The sequence below is a fragment of the Podarcis filfolensis genome (assembly GCF_964270895.1).
Source record: "Podarcis filfolensis genome assembly, chromosome: 11".
Taxonomy (NCBI): domain Eukaryota; kingdom Metazoa; phylum Chordata; class Lepidosauria; order Squamata; family Lacertidae; genus Podarcis; species Podarcis filfolensis.
Genome location: NC_139613.1, coordinates 46900182 through 46915417, shown reverse-complemented (window position 1 = coordinate 46915417; position 15236 = coordinate 46900182). Strand labels below are relative to the sequence as shown.

At 42.5% G+C, this 15236-nt stretch overlaps 1 protein-coding gene across 5 annotated transcripts in view; it reads left to right on the top strand.

The window, feature by feature from the left end:
• Positions 1-15236, top strand: part of ZNF608 (zinc finger protein 608) — a gene marked incomplete at its 3' end in the record, with an annotated part of 129996 nt that overhangs the window by 103293 nt on the left and 11467 nt on the right. For all 5 annotated transcript variants that reach the window (XR_014539757.1, XM_083576496.1, XM_083576495.1 and 2 more), the window contains one exon: positions 14018-14105. Coding sequence is in view for 4 of the 5 variants with exons in the window: in XM_083576496.1 (XP_083432622.1) it covers positions 14018-14105 (88 nt within the window). The remainder of the gene's footprint in view (positions 1-14017; positions 14106-15236) is intronic.

The following is a 15236-nucleotide window of genomic DNA, read 5'->3' as shown; positions in this document are numbered from 1 at the left end:
TTTTAAAAGGTTAATTAAAAGATCTCCTGAAGCTCTTTGCTACATACCATGTTTATCAGTGGTGTGCTATTCAACTACAGTCATACCTCAGGTTAAGAACGCTGCGGGTTGCGCGTTTTCGGGTTGCGGACCATGCCGAACCCGGAAGTACCAGAATGGGTTACTTCCGGGTTTCGATGCATGCGCAGAAGCTCAAGATGATGTCACACGCATGCGCAGAAGCGGCGCTGCGGGTTGCGAACATGCCTCCCACACGGATTACATTTGCAACCCGAGGTATGACTGTACAAGAAGGGAGAACCTTTCAAGAATGGTGCCCCAAATATGGAACCCCCATATTGCAACCTTTTGGGCACCAGGAAAAAGCATTTTTACTTCCCCGGGCATTATTATTGCTTTCTAAAGCATTTAGATGTTCTACATGTTGGTTTTGTTGTTGTTGTTTTAAAAAAGCATTTTAAGTAAGTTTTTATTTTGCTCTAAATTGTATCATATTAACATTTTGATGTTTGCTGCCCTGGGCTCCTTTGGGAAGAAAGGCATGATACAAATGTAGCAAGTAAATAAACAAGCACTGACATTTTAACCTGCTGCAATCCTGACCTGCCTTTAAGGGTTTTAATGTTCTTGGTTGTTGTTGTTTTTATTGTGAATATCTATTTTATAATATGTTGTTGTTTGCAGCGCCCTGGAATCCAAAAGGCATGAAGGGCAGCATGGGAAAGTTTTGATCCGTAAATAGAGAAATACCGTAATTAAAATCAACTCCCCTGGGCTTAAAACATGGCACAAAATCCAGGCCAAGTTTGATCACTTCTTTCTGCTGGTTTGCTGTGCAGCTCCCAGAGTGGCTCCAGTGAGCAGGTTGACATTCCTGTCTCCTCCTCCAAGGACAAGGGTATTGACTTAGCTCTGAGCTCTCTTCTGACCTCCGCAAAATCAGCCTCCCTGGTGACAATTTTCTCACCAGAAGCCATGTTAGTCTGTTGCAGCAGAACGTAGAAGAACCCTGTCATAAATTTGTTAGTCTTTTCAGGTAGAAAAAAGCTGTTTGTTATTTCCCAGGACCTTCCCCAAGAGTTTTCCTCCTGCTAGTGTCCCCCCCCCCCCCAGTTCTGAGTTAGCTAAGGAGTTTTCTTCCATTTTTATTTTTCTTTGTGCGACGATGCCGTTGTATTTTGCTGCTACAAAATAATTCCCCCTCTCTTTCCTGCCGGTGTGCTTATGGCAACACTCAAAAAGTATAGTGGATCTGGCATTGACAGTCAGAGAACAACATAGAGTGCTGTGTTCATAGTGAAAAATGTACTAGGCAGGCTTGGATATATTCATCTTGACTTTTTGCCACCCTCTGGAAACAATGCATAACATTAGTTTTTTCCGCCGTGACTTCTATGTGTGGATTGGCTAAGTCTTCTAAGGTTTCACGATCTTCTGCCACAGTCTTCACACATCCCATAGCTTCTGACTCTGGTATGTCTTCATTTCACTAAAGTTCAGTGTCGGACTTAAGCATGCTTCCTGAAGCAGGCAGCTAACATTTTCTATTGGCTAATCAAAATTTTGTGACAAGACGGACAGTTTTCCTAACCTTCTGATTCCACAGGCTCTGATGAACCAAAAGAGAAAAAAGAAAAGTTCAGTAGCGTTGGGCTGCCTGTCTCAATCTCTAGCCTCAATTTCTAATAATGTACAGTGGTACCTTGGGTTACATATGCTTCAGGTTACAGACTCCGCTAACCCAGAAATAGTGCTTCAGGTTAAGAACTTTGCTTCAGGATGAGTACAGAAATCGTGCAGCGGCAGCAGGGGGCCCCATTAGCTAAAGTGGTGCTTCAGGTTAAGAACAGTTTCAGGTTAAGAATGGACCTCCGGAACGAATTAAGTACGTAACCAGAGGTACCACTGTACTTTCAGTCCCAGATTGAATTTAGCACTACTAAGGGCCCCAGATTCAATTTACTGTGTTCAGAATAGGTGGATCTGAGTCTTTACTTCACAACCTTGCAAAATTCATACACAGTAGTATCATGTATCACCTCATTGGATATTGAGTTCATTGTTTGAAGGGGAAATTGATTATTTACTCTACCCTTTGCTAAGCTCTGCAGAGAAGGTTGACTTGGTCCCAAACCTTCTACGTTTTTCAGTTACTGTGCTCTAAACCAGAGGTGAGAAATCTTTGGCTTTCCAGATGTTGCTTGCTGGGGATGATGGGAGTTGTAGATGTAGTTGTAGCAATGTCTGGAAGGCTGAGGTTTTCCCATCCCTGCTGTAAATATTGAAGCTCCTTTGAAAGCGGTGTTAGGAAGAGTTGTTCTTTGGCACCAGCCTCCCAAGTTTTTCCGCTGTTTAGTGACTCACTTGTGGAAACGGTGTCTTTGACACACTGCCAGCTGCACAAAAGTAACTGACTGTAAAGGGGCTTAGCACTCGTATGAGCAAGCTCAGAAAGGGCAAATCGTTCTGGTAAAACTCTGGAAATGGCCACTGGGAGAATACGTATTCTGGTAAGTGACCGTACTTATTGTTTGCAGGAGGAAAGTTAAGCAAGCTTTCCTACTGCACAAGAAAACTAAACCTTTCTGCTGTCACCAATGAGACTTTACTTTAAAGTGCTCGAGTTTCACAAGATCATGTCATACTTTGTAATTTAGTCAAGATGTGTTTGAGTGACAATGCAAACACACATTTCTGTTGACAAGTAGAGCCTCAGTACTGATCACTGAATTGGCTCAAATGTCTATTTTCCTGTGGCACCAATGAAGTCAAATAACTTTGTTGATGCATTTTGTTCAGGATTATTTGGGATTAGTTTATACTAAGCCTGTTGATCGGTTTATTGGGTAAATCTGGTTCTTCTTGCAAACAATGGTTTGGATCCAGACTTAGGAATACATAGTATAGGCTCACTGAAATCAATGGGACATATTAGTCATAACTTGCTTAATTTAATTTGAATGGGTCTGTTCTATAATTTCGGAGCCAACCTTCTGTTATTTATATCCGTTTGGACCTTACAGACTGCGTCTTGAGAATTTTTGAAACTGAATTCAAACCAAAAATAAAATAGCCTTTTAATAAACAGTTTATGCATTTCCCTGGTGCTTTGTTCTTGTCCCTTTTCTTAAACAATATCCCAATTCCAGCATTAGATGGGGGGGTTTTCCCAGACATTTCTGATTTATGCCACCCTTTGTATCCAAGTTTCTTAGCGTGATGTAACACAGCTTAGAAAGCAAAGGGCTGCTAGAGATGCAAATAGAAAAGACTGGGGGTGGGGGAGGCGAGAGCTTATTTTAGTAGCCCAGCCAGCTGAATATTGACCAGCTGTCTTCCTGAGAGAGAAATAAATGGTGGTGAATAAGCTAGAGTCTAGTTTTCCAAGAAGCTCAATGATTTTCCCAAATCAATACAACTCATCAGGCTTCAGAACAAAGGCTGCAAGGGATGTGACAGTGATGGAAGTGGCCATGTGTTCTTTTGAGTATTAAAGCACAACAGCCCATGGGGAAACAGACCCTTTTCAGTTATGGTGTTCATTCCTCCTTCAGCTTTCTTTGGAAGAAATCTTCAGATTTTTTTAACGTATATATTTTCTTTTTTAAAAAAAGAAGAAAGGATAAAAAGACTGTCTCCTTGATGGCTAGACACAATGGGTTCAGGAAATAAATCTTTTTTTGTGTGCAAATGCTACTTTTTTCTCTCAGCGGATTAGTAACTGCATCATGTCCTATAGATTCTCGTTGTGCGTGGGTTTGCTCCATATTATACTTGGCTCGGAAAGCGTTTTTCTATTATGATTAATCTGTACCAAATCACGCAGGTTATAGGGCTTATTATTTTGCACGAGGCAAGCAGTTTGTCTAGGACATCTGTCAAGAGATAAACGTAATTTTTAAAGCCTCGGTGTATAAATTGTGTGGAAATAGGATCAGGAGTCTTAGAATGAGCAATTAGCAAAAACAAACCCCCGCCAACTTTGCTGAAACGGTCAGCGACGCACCGCTACCTACCAGCTATTTTTGTCCTTCAGCCCTTTTAATCTTTAAACTCACTGTGTTTTTCAGGATTAACACCACAGCGGCACGTCTCAAAGGTTTACGGTTGTAGCAAGAGTGCACCAGGGCATAAAGTGTGCCATTACACTGCTTGTCACTAATGCAGCCCTATCTCTTTGGCTCCCCTGCCATACATTATTCGCTGAAGATAAAATTCAGGGTGACTAATCACAGTTCTGTTCCAGATGGTTTGATTACAGGATGTGCTCAAAGGGAGATTCTTTCAAACGTATAGCATAGCAGTAGATCTCCTTAAAATAATAATAAATATACTGTACACCCCTCCTCCTCCCTTACATATAGCATATGGTATTTGCAGATATTTCCATTACTAGCATTTGCTAAATACACATCTGATAGGCTGACAGTCCAGTCCTTAAATGAGGGATGATATAGAGTACAGTAATTCAGTTTACATTAATTTACAGAATGATTGTATTGGTTGGGGTGGGGAAGATAGAGATTACATAGTGCAGCTACCAACGCCATTTTCTGAGCCCTGCTGCCTCAAGGCAGGAGGTGGGGAAGATTTTAAGTCTTCTTTTTTCATATTTATAAAGTTACCAAGTGCGAAAGATTGGAAGCTGAGTAAACTTAAAGTAATAAAAACAGTTCTACAGTTATAATTTTTTAATTGTATGAAATGGCTGGGTCATGCTAAAGGTAAAGCCTTCTTAATCAAAAATGTATTCAAGAGCCGCTTAAATATCAAAATGCTAGGCGCTTGTCTGATTTCAGCTGGAAACTTATTCCATCAGGCTGTATCTGCAACCCTAAAATCCCAGTTTCTAGTGCATTCTAAGTGCACCTCTGGGGCATTTTCTTCTCTCCCCCCCCCCCTGTGTTTCTCTTCTTTTTTTACCATCAATATTCTAGTTACCTAAAATCAGCCGCAGTGCAATGGCCTTGGAAAATAGGGCTTCTGACGTTGTATTGGAGTCTTCTCCCATGGATCGTAAGGGAATAAAATGTTACAACTAATAAACAGTTACTTTGAAATACCACGAAACAGTGAGAATGGCATGCAAAAATTGTGAGAGCTAATTCCTATAAGAAGACCCACTGTAATTTTAAGTCTAATTTCTGTGTGAAAACTATCATCAGATATGCATGTTTATTATTATTATTATTATTATTTATTATTATTTATTATTATTATTATTACTATTTTATACTACAGTGAAGTGTGGTCATTAGGAGCGGTGAAGTAGGATGGGCAGATCATGGCTCACATTCGTACTCAGACATGAAGTTTACTGGGTGATCTTGGGTGATCTTCCTACCTGGAAGGGTTGTCGTGGTGATAAAATGCAGGGAAAGGATCATATATGAGACCCTGGGAATTAAGGTAGAATATACATGTGATAAATGGAGAATAAGAATTAAAATGTAAAGGCTTTGTCTCAGATAAGCGAAGCAGTTTTTCCCAAGCGGAGTCATGCTCTCATGATAATGGGGTTATACTTCACATCCCCATCACATTTCTGCCACGGGTGATTGGGTGTGAAGCTTTTCACAAGTACAGCTAATCCCTTTATATAGTATGGGGAACAAGCCCATGGCAATAGGTTATCCATATGCTGTGTTGAACATATTTTTTATTTTACAAATGTGCTTGTATAATTAGGAGCATCTGGGATATACATTGAGTTCAGATCTTAAACCACCTCCCCCTCTGCTAGCACTTTCAATCCTCTTCTGTAGTAATAATAATAATAATTATTATTATTATTATTTATACCCCACCCATCTGGCTGGGTTTCCTTGCTATCTGGCTGTCATGATCACCTATTTGGTAGTGCCAGTGACATCATCACATCTGCTTGGTAGCCAACTCATGCCCATGCAGTTTTTTATATGTTATGAAAAGGTTTTGACGTATTTGAAATGGTGCCCACAGAAGAAGCTACAGTCAAGCAATATAGTTAAGATCATGGAATTGTAGCATTGGAAGGAATGTCCAACACGTCTACTGGTCGATCGTTGGGCGTCTGTGGTCGACTGCCCCCCCCCCAAAAAAAGCTCAATCAATCTTCTCCCAAAAAAGCTCCAATCCGTTGGGTAGATCACTGTCAGCTTTCTTCATGTGGGAGCAGATTGTAGTCTCTTGGGAGTTGGACATGCCTGGTCTATTCCAACTCCCTGGTGAATAGACATTCTGTTGTGGCGACTGCAACCCAGGTTTAAGGTGCCATTTAGCGCCTGGCTTATATATCTGTGGGGGACGCGGGTGGCGCTGTGGGTTAAACCACAGAGCCTAGGGCTTACCGATCAGAAGGTCGGTGGTTCGAATCACCATGACGGGGTGAGCTCCCATTGCTTGGTCCCAGCTCCTGCCAACCTAGCAGTTCGAAAGCACATCAAAGTGCAAGTAGATAAATAGGTACCGCTCCGGCGGGGAGGTAAACAGCGTTTCCGTGCACTGCTCTGGTTCGCCAGAAGCGGCTTAGTCATGCTGGCCACATGACCCAGAAGCTGTACACCGGCTCCCTTGGCCAATAAAGCGAGATGAGTGCCGCAACCTCAGAGTTGGCCATGACTGGACCTAATGGTCAGGGGTCCCTTTACCTTTACCTATATATCTGACTTTCTAACACTGATCTGTAGGTGCTTGGGCCGCCCAGTGTCAGGAGGTATGATAGTAAGGCTCCCACTGGAGAATTGTCTCCCAAGTGCTGTGCTTTATATCCCACTTAGGACTAGTTATTCACATTATGCGAGAGAAAGCAAGTGGGTGCCCTTTGGGAGACTGGGGTGTAGGAGCTCAACAACCCAATATCTGGGCTAAGACTGTGCCCCCAGATTGTAATCCATATACTTTGTCCCATAGAGTTCATTGGGAGTCATTGAGAGCAGAGTTCACATGCATGTTGCCACCTCCCAATTTCTGTTTCTGGAGCGTGGCGGAATTTGAGGGCTTTTCAGTCATGGCACAGGGCTGAAAACCAGCTGCGAGAAAGGAAGATTGATGTCAAGACAAGCATCTATCCTCTGAGCCTCATAAACTCTTGCAACTCCTTAAAATGAGGAAGGAAATGTCAACGCCACCAGTATTTGAGAGCTTTTGCTTTGAGGGACAAGTGCTTCCTTTCTCAAGAACTACAGCACCCATCTCTCGTGTTTGTTTTATTATAAAGGGGCTGGGGGTGCCATCTTTTCATCAATCTCCACACAGTCGTCTTCTGTTTCCAGGGTCTGATTTTGATAACGGTGGCAGGGAAGTTCTTTACTCCCATGTTAAGCTATCAGTAAACAAGACCACAAAATTTCTTAAGCCATAGAGCGTATAAGGCAGAAGGGAACCAAGACTGTGTTTTCATTATATCCATTTCCATCTACCGCTGTTGTCTTTCCAGTTGCATGCTTCCTGGTGAAGCCGTTTATTCGCTTGACCCATTTCTGTGGTGGGTTTGCTGAATTAAACACTCTGACTTCATTGCTTGCTCTCAGAAAACATTCCTATGACTGAAGAGGGGAAAGCAGATGTGGATAAGGCAATGAATCAATCCTCCTCCAGTTTTCTTCTAAAGCAGAAGGAAAATATCCATCATCTTTGTCTTTGTTCCCCCTATCGAGTACTTCTATGATTTTAGTTTTTGTTTTTTTTTATGTAATGAAAGAACGAATGTGTCTCTTACAGATGCAATTTTCCTGAAATAAAACCTGGATAGGGTTTTTTTAATCAATCATAAAGGGGGGGGGGGGAAATGGTACTTGAAAAATAATTGCTCCCCGTGCCTTTAAAGCACCAAAAACAAGTGGAAGTGAACTTTGAAGATCAAAATCTGGTGTTGATTGAAATTTTTCTCTCAAATATGAAACTACTTTCCCCATTCCTGAAGAGTATTTCAGATATATTTAACTACTTTAAGTGACACCATCCAATGTAGCAGCAAACAACAGAAAAGCATAGGGTCTGTTTACACCAGCACTTCTGTTATTAATGCCTCCTACTAAATGTTGTTGTTGTTGTTATTCCTGCTTTGTAGTAATGTGCTTATTTACATTCACTTCAAAATGCTTCTCCTTGTGATTAGTGGGGAACAATTTAACTTTTGGGGATACACTAAGCTTTTTGAAAAAAAATCCAAATATCCATCAAGACAACCATACCAAGCCCTATAATGAAGTCTAGCTTCAGTGCTTACAAGGCAAAAGGTGGTGGTGGTGGACTTTGAGGCTTGTGCTGGGGAATTGTGCATAGTCGGACAGTTGATCATCTGGAGATGATATACAATACCTGTAGTGGACTAGTGGTCATAAAAACCCTCACCACTCATACTAGGTAATGTTTGCCACGGACATTAAACACATACAAGTCACATCCACAACATACATTTAAAGCACATTTAGCTCATTTAAAGCACACACAACTCCCCCCACAGACTCCTGATAACTCTAGTACAGTGGTACCTCAGTTTAAGAACAGTCCGGTTTAAGAACAATTTGGTTTACAAATTCCGCAAAACCGGAATAGTGTCTTGGTTTGAGAACTTTCCCTCGGTCTAAGAACAGAATCCGAATGGTAGAAGGGCACCGGTGACGGGAGGCCTCATTAGGGAAAACGCGCCTCAGTTTAAGAACGGTTTCGGTTTAAGAACGGACTTCTGGAACAGATTAAGTTCGTAAACGGAGGTACCACTGTATGTTGAAGTTTCTGGGCATTGTAGCTTTCTGAGGTATAAACTATTCTTTCCAGGATTCTTTGGGGGAAAGCAATGTTCTTTAAATATATTGTGTGGAGGTGGGTATAGTCATGCATCCATAGCTCCTGTTTGTGTGATTTCCTCCTACTTTTTTCTTTTTTTAAGATGAAGTTTTGTGGACTATGCACTTAGTGTTTATGTCACATATTGCCTTGTACATGAAAGCCACATGTCCTATTTTCCACCAGACATATTACATTTCTGGATTGTGTAAACTGGCCTTGAGAATGTTTCCAACATGTAAATACTATATAGAAGCAACTCTGCTTTGAGAGCAGACATGGAGGGGGATCTTTTTCTTTCTTTCTTTGTATAATTTTTATTAAATTTTCTGTTTTACAATTTAGAATACTCATTTTACATCCTTAAGATATCAATGACTTCCCATCTTCTCTTTCCATGGTTCATTTTACACATAATAAATCCCTGCATATTTTGCAAAAACTATACCATTCAGTATTCCATTATTGCATCCATCAAAACTTTTTTACACTGTTGAATTTATCTTAATGCTGCCAGCGTTTTCAGCTGTACCTAATTTCCCCCCATATAGCAAATAAACGTTTTCCAGTCTTCTTTAAACATATGTTCTTCTTGTTCTCTTATTCTATAAGTTAAGTCTTCGAGTTGTGCATATTCTGTCAACTTAAGTTGCCATTCTTCTTTGGTTGGGACCTTGCTCGTTTTCCATTTTTGGGCTAACAAAACACGGGCCACAGTAGTAGCATACATAAATAACCTTTTCTGACGCCTGGGAATTTCAGTCTTAATTATCCCCAACAGAAAGGACTCTGTTTTGGGGGGGAGGGGGAGTACTTTTAAACATTCCCTCCCCCCAATTATTTATGGATCATTTCCCAGTAATATTTTACCCTTTTACAAGTCTACCACATGTGAAAGAACATTCCCTCCACCTCTTTGCATCTCCAGCACTTACCTGATTCAGACTTATACATCTTGTATTAGATATATAGGTAAAGGTAAAGGGACCCCTGACCATTAGGCCCAGTCGTGGCCGACTCTGAGGTTGCGGCGCTCATCTCGCTTTATTGGCCGAGGGAGCTGGCGTACAACTTCTGGGTCATGTGGCCAGCATGACTAAGCCGCTTCTGGCAAACCAGAGCAGCGCACGGAAATACTGTTTACCTTCCCGCCGGAGCGGTACCTATTTATCTACTTGCACTTTGACGTGCTTTCAAACTGCTAGGTGGGCAGGAGCTGAGACTGAACAACGGGCGCTCACCCCGTCGCGGGGATTCAAACCGCTGACTTTCTGATCAGCAAGTCCTAGGCTCTGTGGTTTAACCCACAGTGCCACCCGCGTCCCTTCTTAGCAAGCCTACTCAGAGTTAAATACCATCTTTCAGTCCCGGGGAATGGAAGATTCCCCTAGCATGCATAAAACCACCCTGAAACATTTCACACTAACTACATGGAGTTACACCCCACAGCTGTGGTTCCTGGCATCAACCGTGCTGCCCATTCTGCACTTCTGAGCAAAGGCTCCTTGCCAGAGTGCAGGTCTGAGCATTGAGCCTCAGCTTACTCAGTTAAGGGCACTAAATAAGCCTTGAGGGACTGCAGAGAGCTGCTGCCATATCATGTTTGCAATAGAGGGCTAGATCGTTCCTTGACCCGTCTCCATGTTGGGTGGTGTTCCACATCCACAAAGCCGTTCATTAACCAATATGCTCAGCGTAATATCTGTTTCCTTGGTGAAGCTGCACATGTTCAGGGTGTAAAATTACCCGGCCTTTGCTAACCGCGTCCAGAAATAGCTGCCATAGATTTGAATAACTTGCTGATTTCAGACTTGGCTTTTGTTTAACCGCCATTGACCAGGCTGTTCCCTGCTTTGCACTCTTATAAGAATTTAAGGTCCCAAATATACAAATTAAATGTTCATAAATTTACAAGGCAAACACATACATAAGTGTGTAAACCACGTGTCTGAAATAGGACAGGAGAGCAATCCTGAAACCATTTTGACTCTCCCAAATGGACTTCAAATGTTTCTCTGCAAGGAGGAAGGAAATAGGAAAGTCTCTCCATTTATCTTTTGCTTACCTGTCTTTAGGGTGCCTTTGTGTATGAATAGGGTGAGCCTGTGACCTGGATTCAGGAATTAAAGTGTTTACCATCACAAAAGAATGGCTGGGCTGCCCAAGGAAGCAATCACTGGCCATTGTCAGGTGTCCTGGCAGACAGGATTTCTGCTGTAGACCGCCTCCTTCTGTGATGTATGTATGTTTTGAGGGGGTGGTCTTGAGCTACAGGGACGCGGGTGGCGCTGTGGGTCAAACCACAGAGCCTAGGACTTGCCGATCAGAAGGTCGGCGGTTCAAATCCCCGCGACGGGGTGAGCTCCCGTTGCTCGGTCTCTGCTCCTGCCAACCTATCAGTTCGAAAGCACGTCAATGTGCAAGTAGATAAATAGGTACCGCTCCAGCGGGAAGGTAAACGGCGTTTCCATGCATTGCTCTGGTTCACCAGAAGCAGCTTAGTCATGCTGGCCACATGACCTGGAAGCTGTACGCTGGCTCCCTCGGCCAATAAAGCAAGATGAGCGCCGCAACCCCAGAGTTGGCCACGACTGGACCTAATGGTCAGAGGTCCCTTTACCTTTAACTTGAGCTACAGGGTGGGCAATTTCCAAAGTCTATATAAGGGCTTGCACACCGTGGTTCTGGATTCCTCCTCCCTCCTGCGTTTGGTGAGTGAGGACCCTGTTGCAACAGTTGAATAAAAATCAGGTCTCCTAGCTGCTTTGCTTCTCAATATTCTCTGGTTGGCCTCTGTTATTTTCTCCTACTGATAGGGAACCCACTTAAGGACTCTATACGGGCTCTTGGATACCCCATAAGGGAAAAGGAGCAGGTTTTGTTTACATCAGCGCCCAGCTTAATGCCTCCTTGCTCCATTTTGCAAGTGCCCTTATTTTTGGCTTTCTCCTTGTGTGATCTGAAGAGCAGCTTGCATGCTCTCTTCATTTGCTTGTGTATATGGACGCAGAGCAGTTTAGCAGGCAGCAACCTTTCATCATGTTGACAAGCCTAGTTAGAGCAAACAAACCAGAGCATGAGTACAGAAGCAGGAATCAAAGCCGCTCAGCTTATCCCTGGCTCTCTCTCTCTCTCTCTCCCTTCCCTTCCCATCCCCCTCGCCCTGCTGCTCCTTGCAAGAACTCTCGTGTTACATCACTATTTCCCTTTGAATCTCGCTTTTTTGTGGCCTGTGCTGCAGTGCTCAGCCCAGCCAATCAGGCGGCAGCGTTCCCAGTGCGGGCCGGCCAATCCAGAGCCGGCGTTTGCTGGAAATATGAAGCCCTTAGGGGAAGGCAATAACAAAAGCCTTTCACTGCAGACAAATGTTAAGTGTCTGTGCAGACTTTTCCTGTTTTTAATTTTATTACTCCAAGAATGGAGGGCTTGTTGTTTCTTTCATGTTTCCCTTTCAAGCAATTTTAATTATACATTTGTGCTACATCAGAGACTTTGGGAACAAAGTGATTCAGCCTATTGCATCTGAAGCTGAAAAAGCGCTAACCTTCTGGCAATACAAATATATTCCAGTGCTGTAAATATAGATGACATGCTGGAGAATTTTAAGCAGTTGGAAAGGTCTCTGACACCCCACGCGGTGCCCTAGAGAGCAAATGATGAGAAAAACAGACCACTTTTTTTCTCATAGTTTTATCGGGTGCTTTAAAAAGGGGGGGGGGAGTGGTAGGGATGAAATGTGTTTTCCCAGCTGTGAAATTTGCTGAAAGCACAAAAAGAAAAAAAACCCTCAAAGCACAGAAACACATTTAATTTTAATTGCTGTTAGTCATACCTTAGCAAAGGTTTTTATCTTACGTATCTGGAGTTAGGCTTTTTCTGTTTTTTTAAATAGACCGAAGTCAGAATTTGTACACTCTGCCGTCGTTTAACAATAACAAGCTAAAACCATGCAGGGAACCATCTTTTCCCCCCTCCTTGATACGCTGTTGGAAATACTTAAAGGAAATCCCTTCTTCCCTAGTACTTTAGCTAATAGCATTTCAAAATACTTTCCTGCTGTTAAAAGGGCCCTGAGGAAATAAGTTGCAGGTTACATGTTTTCTTTACATTGGTGTAGGAGTCTGGGGAAAGGTTGAATGCAAAATTAGAAATCGCACTGGTGACGTAAAGTGAGCCGACAAGCTGGAAACACAAGGCGCAGTTTCATTATTTATTTATTTGCTTATTATTTCACCAGTTAAAAAAAAGCCGGAATTGGAGCTAGGAGACACAAAGGTGTATTGTGAGGGGGGTGAAAAAGCTCATTCAGACTTGGCAATTGGTGTTAAATATTTAGAAAGAATTTCTTTGCAGCTAAATGGTATCGTTGCTTCAGGCTTTTTTGATCACGGGTTTTAATGCTCCGAAAACAGAAATGACTGTTATGTGTACGTCTGTACCATGTCTAATGAATTAATGGTGTCATTGCTCACTATCACAGTTCTTGTAAATTGTCTTTATTTGTGTGATCGGTGCTGGAGAAAAACCCAGTCCCTCCCCCTTTTCTGCTTAATGACTGCAGAAGAGGATTTATTAGCCCTCAGATTTTCAGTTTGTGTCTTTTCCCTATAAAAAGAACATATGAAGCTTTAGAAAGGCACAACGTTTAAAAAACACCCCCCATGTGTTCTTTTTTTGGGGTGGGGGGATGATTGTGTTTAGATTGTGGTTAAGATGAATGAAGGGCGCCCAGTATCAGCTTCTAAATAATACATAGAGCGTGTCTGTATTTAATGCTACATTGTAGTGTGTTATTTCAAATAAATAAAGTCAACATTGTATTTTTTGAAGACAAAGCAGATTCTTCACCAGCCACCTCCTGCTTCAAGCACTAGTTACTGGCGCTCCATTTATGCAAGCTGAAAGCCAAACAAAAGCAATTATGTGCAATAATAGCAAAATTAAGAGGTGACTGTTGCCTTTTTACAGCGGGACGTAGCAAAAACCATTTCCTCCTCGCAGCTGTATCTTGATTATTCTCTTTCTGAGCCTTTTGCACGCACATGCACACACAGAGACACTCCTGTGGGTTTTAATTGGAGGTCACTGAAATAAATAAAAAAAGGAGGAAGCTTGTAAACCGCAGCCTTTCAAATCAAATAAGAAATGCTGCTCTCTGCCCACCCCACCCTTTCCCCCATTTTTAAGCAAGGTTCAAAAAGATGTTGTTCTGACTGTGATCATTTTTGTTTCTCTCTCTCGTCCGCAGGTGTCCTAGTAGTAAATGTTACATGGCGGAATAAAACATACGTTGGAACACTGCTTGATTGCACAAAACACGACTGGGCTCCTCCTAGGTAAGGAGACACGCTGAGTCTGGTTTTTCTCTGCTTTCCCCTCCAATATCTGGCATGAAAACTGGGCAGGGATTAATTAAAAAACAATTCCATGTAACTGAAACCATGCAGAAGAAACACAAATTCTCTGTTACGCGCAGTAGAATGTAGGTATCGAGGGGAAACTGTTATTCTGGCATCGAAACAAGGATAATACTAAAGGACTTCCTCTTGCGCCTTAAGAACTGTAGGAGAGGGCCTGGTGTAGGTACTCTACCTTCTGGGATGTCTTGGGTGGCAACCAGCAAGAGGGCCTTCTCCACTGCCTTGCTTGCTGTTCAGAGAGTTATATGGTTGCGAGGGATTGCAAAGGTAATCTAGGACAACCCCCTGCAATGCACACGCCCCCCCCCCTTAGGACACCTAACTCTTATTAGAGCTTGACTTTTTATGCTCCATTACATTCTTCTGACTGGTTATTTGTTTCCTGATTTCATTATGCTTTTTGCATTTTAGTCTTGTTTTATTGTTAATGGGGCTTGCTCTTTTTCTGGCCAAGAAGCAGGGTATAAATGTACATAATTAAAATCACCCCCCAGACATGCACAGCTTGTTCCTATTGTTGTTATTTAGTCGTGTCCAACTCTTCGTGACCCCATGGACGCATGCCAGGCACTCCTGTCTTCCACTGCCTCCCGCAGTTTGGTCAAACTCATGCTGGTAGCTTCGAGAACACTATCCAGCCATCTCATCCTCTGTTGTCCCCTTCTCCTTGTGCCCTCCATCTTTCCCAACATCAGGGTCTTTTCCAGAGAGTCTTCTCTTCTCATGAGGTGGCCAAAGTATTGGAGCCTCAGCTTCAGGATCTGTCCTTCCAGTGAGCACTCAGGGCTGATTTCCTTCAGAATGGATAGATTTGATCTTCTTGCAGTCCATGAGACTCTCAAGAGTCTCCTCCAGCACCATAATTCAAAAGCATCAATTCTTCGGTGATCAGCCTTCTTTATGGTCCAGCTCTCACTTTTAAAGAGAATTTCATTAAGATTTATTTTCTTTCTAAGGACTACTAAAGGTGTTTCTTTTTGGCCTGTGTGCTGATTTGATATGCGCTTAGTAGTCCATTGTTTACAATGGTATGAGTCTGTTTTGCCC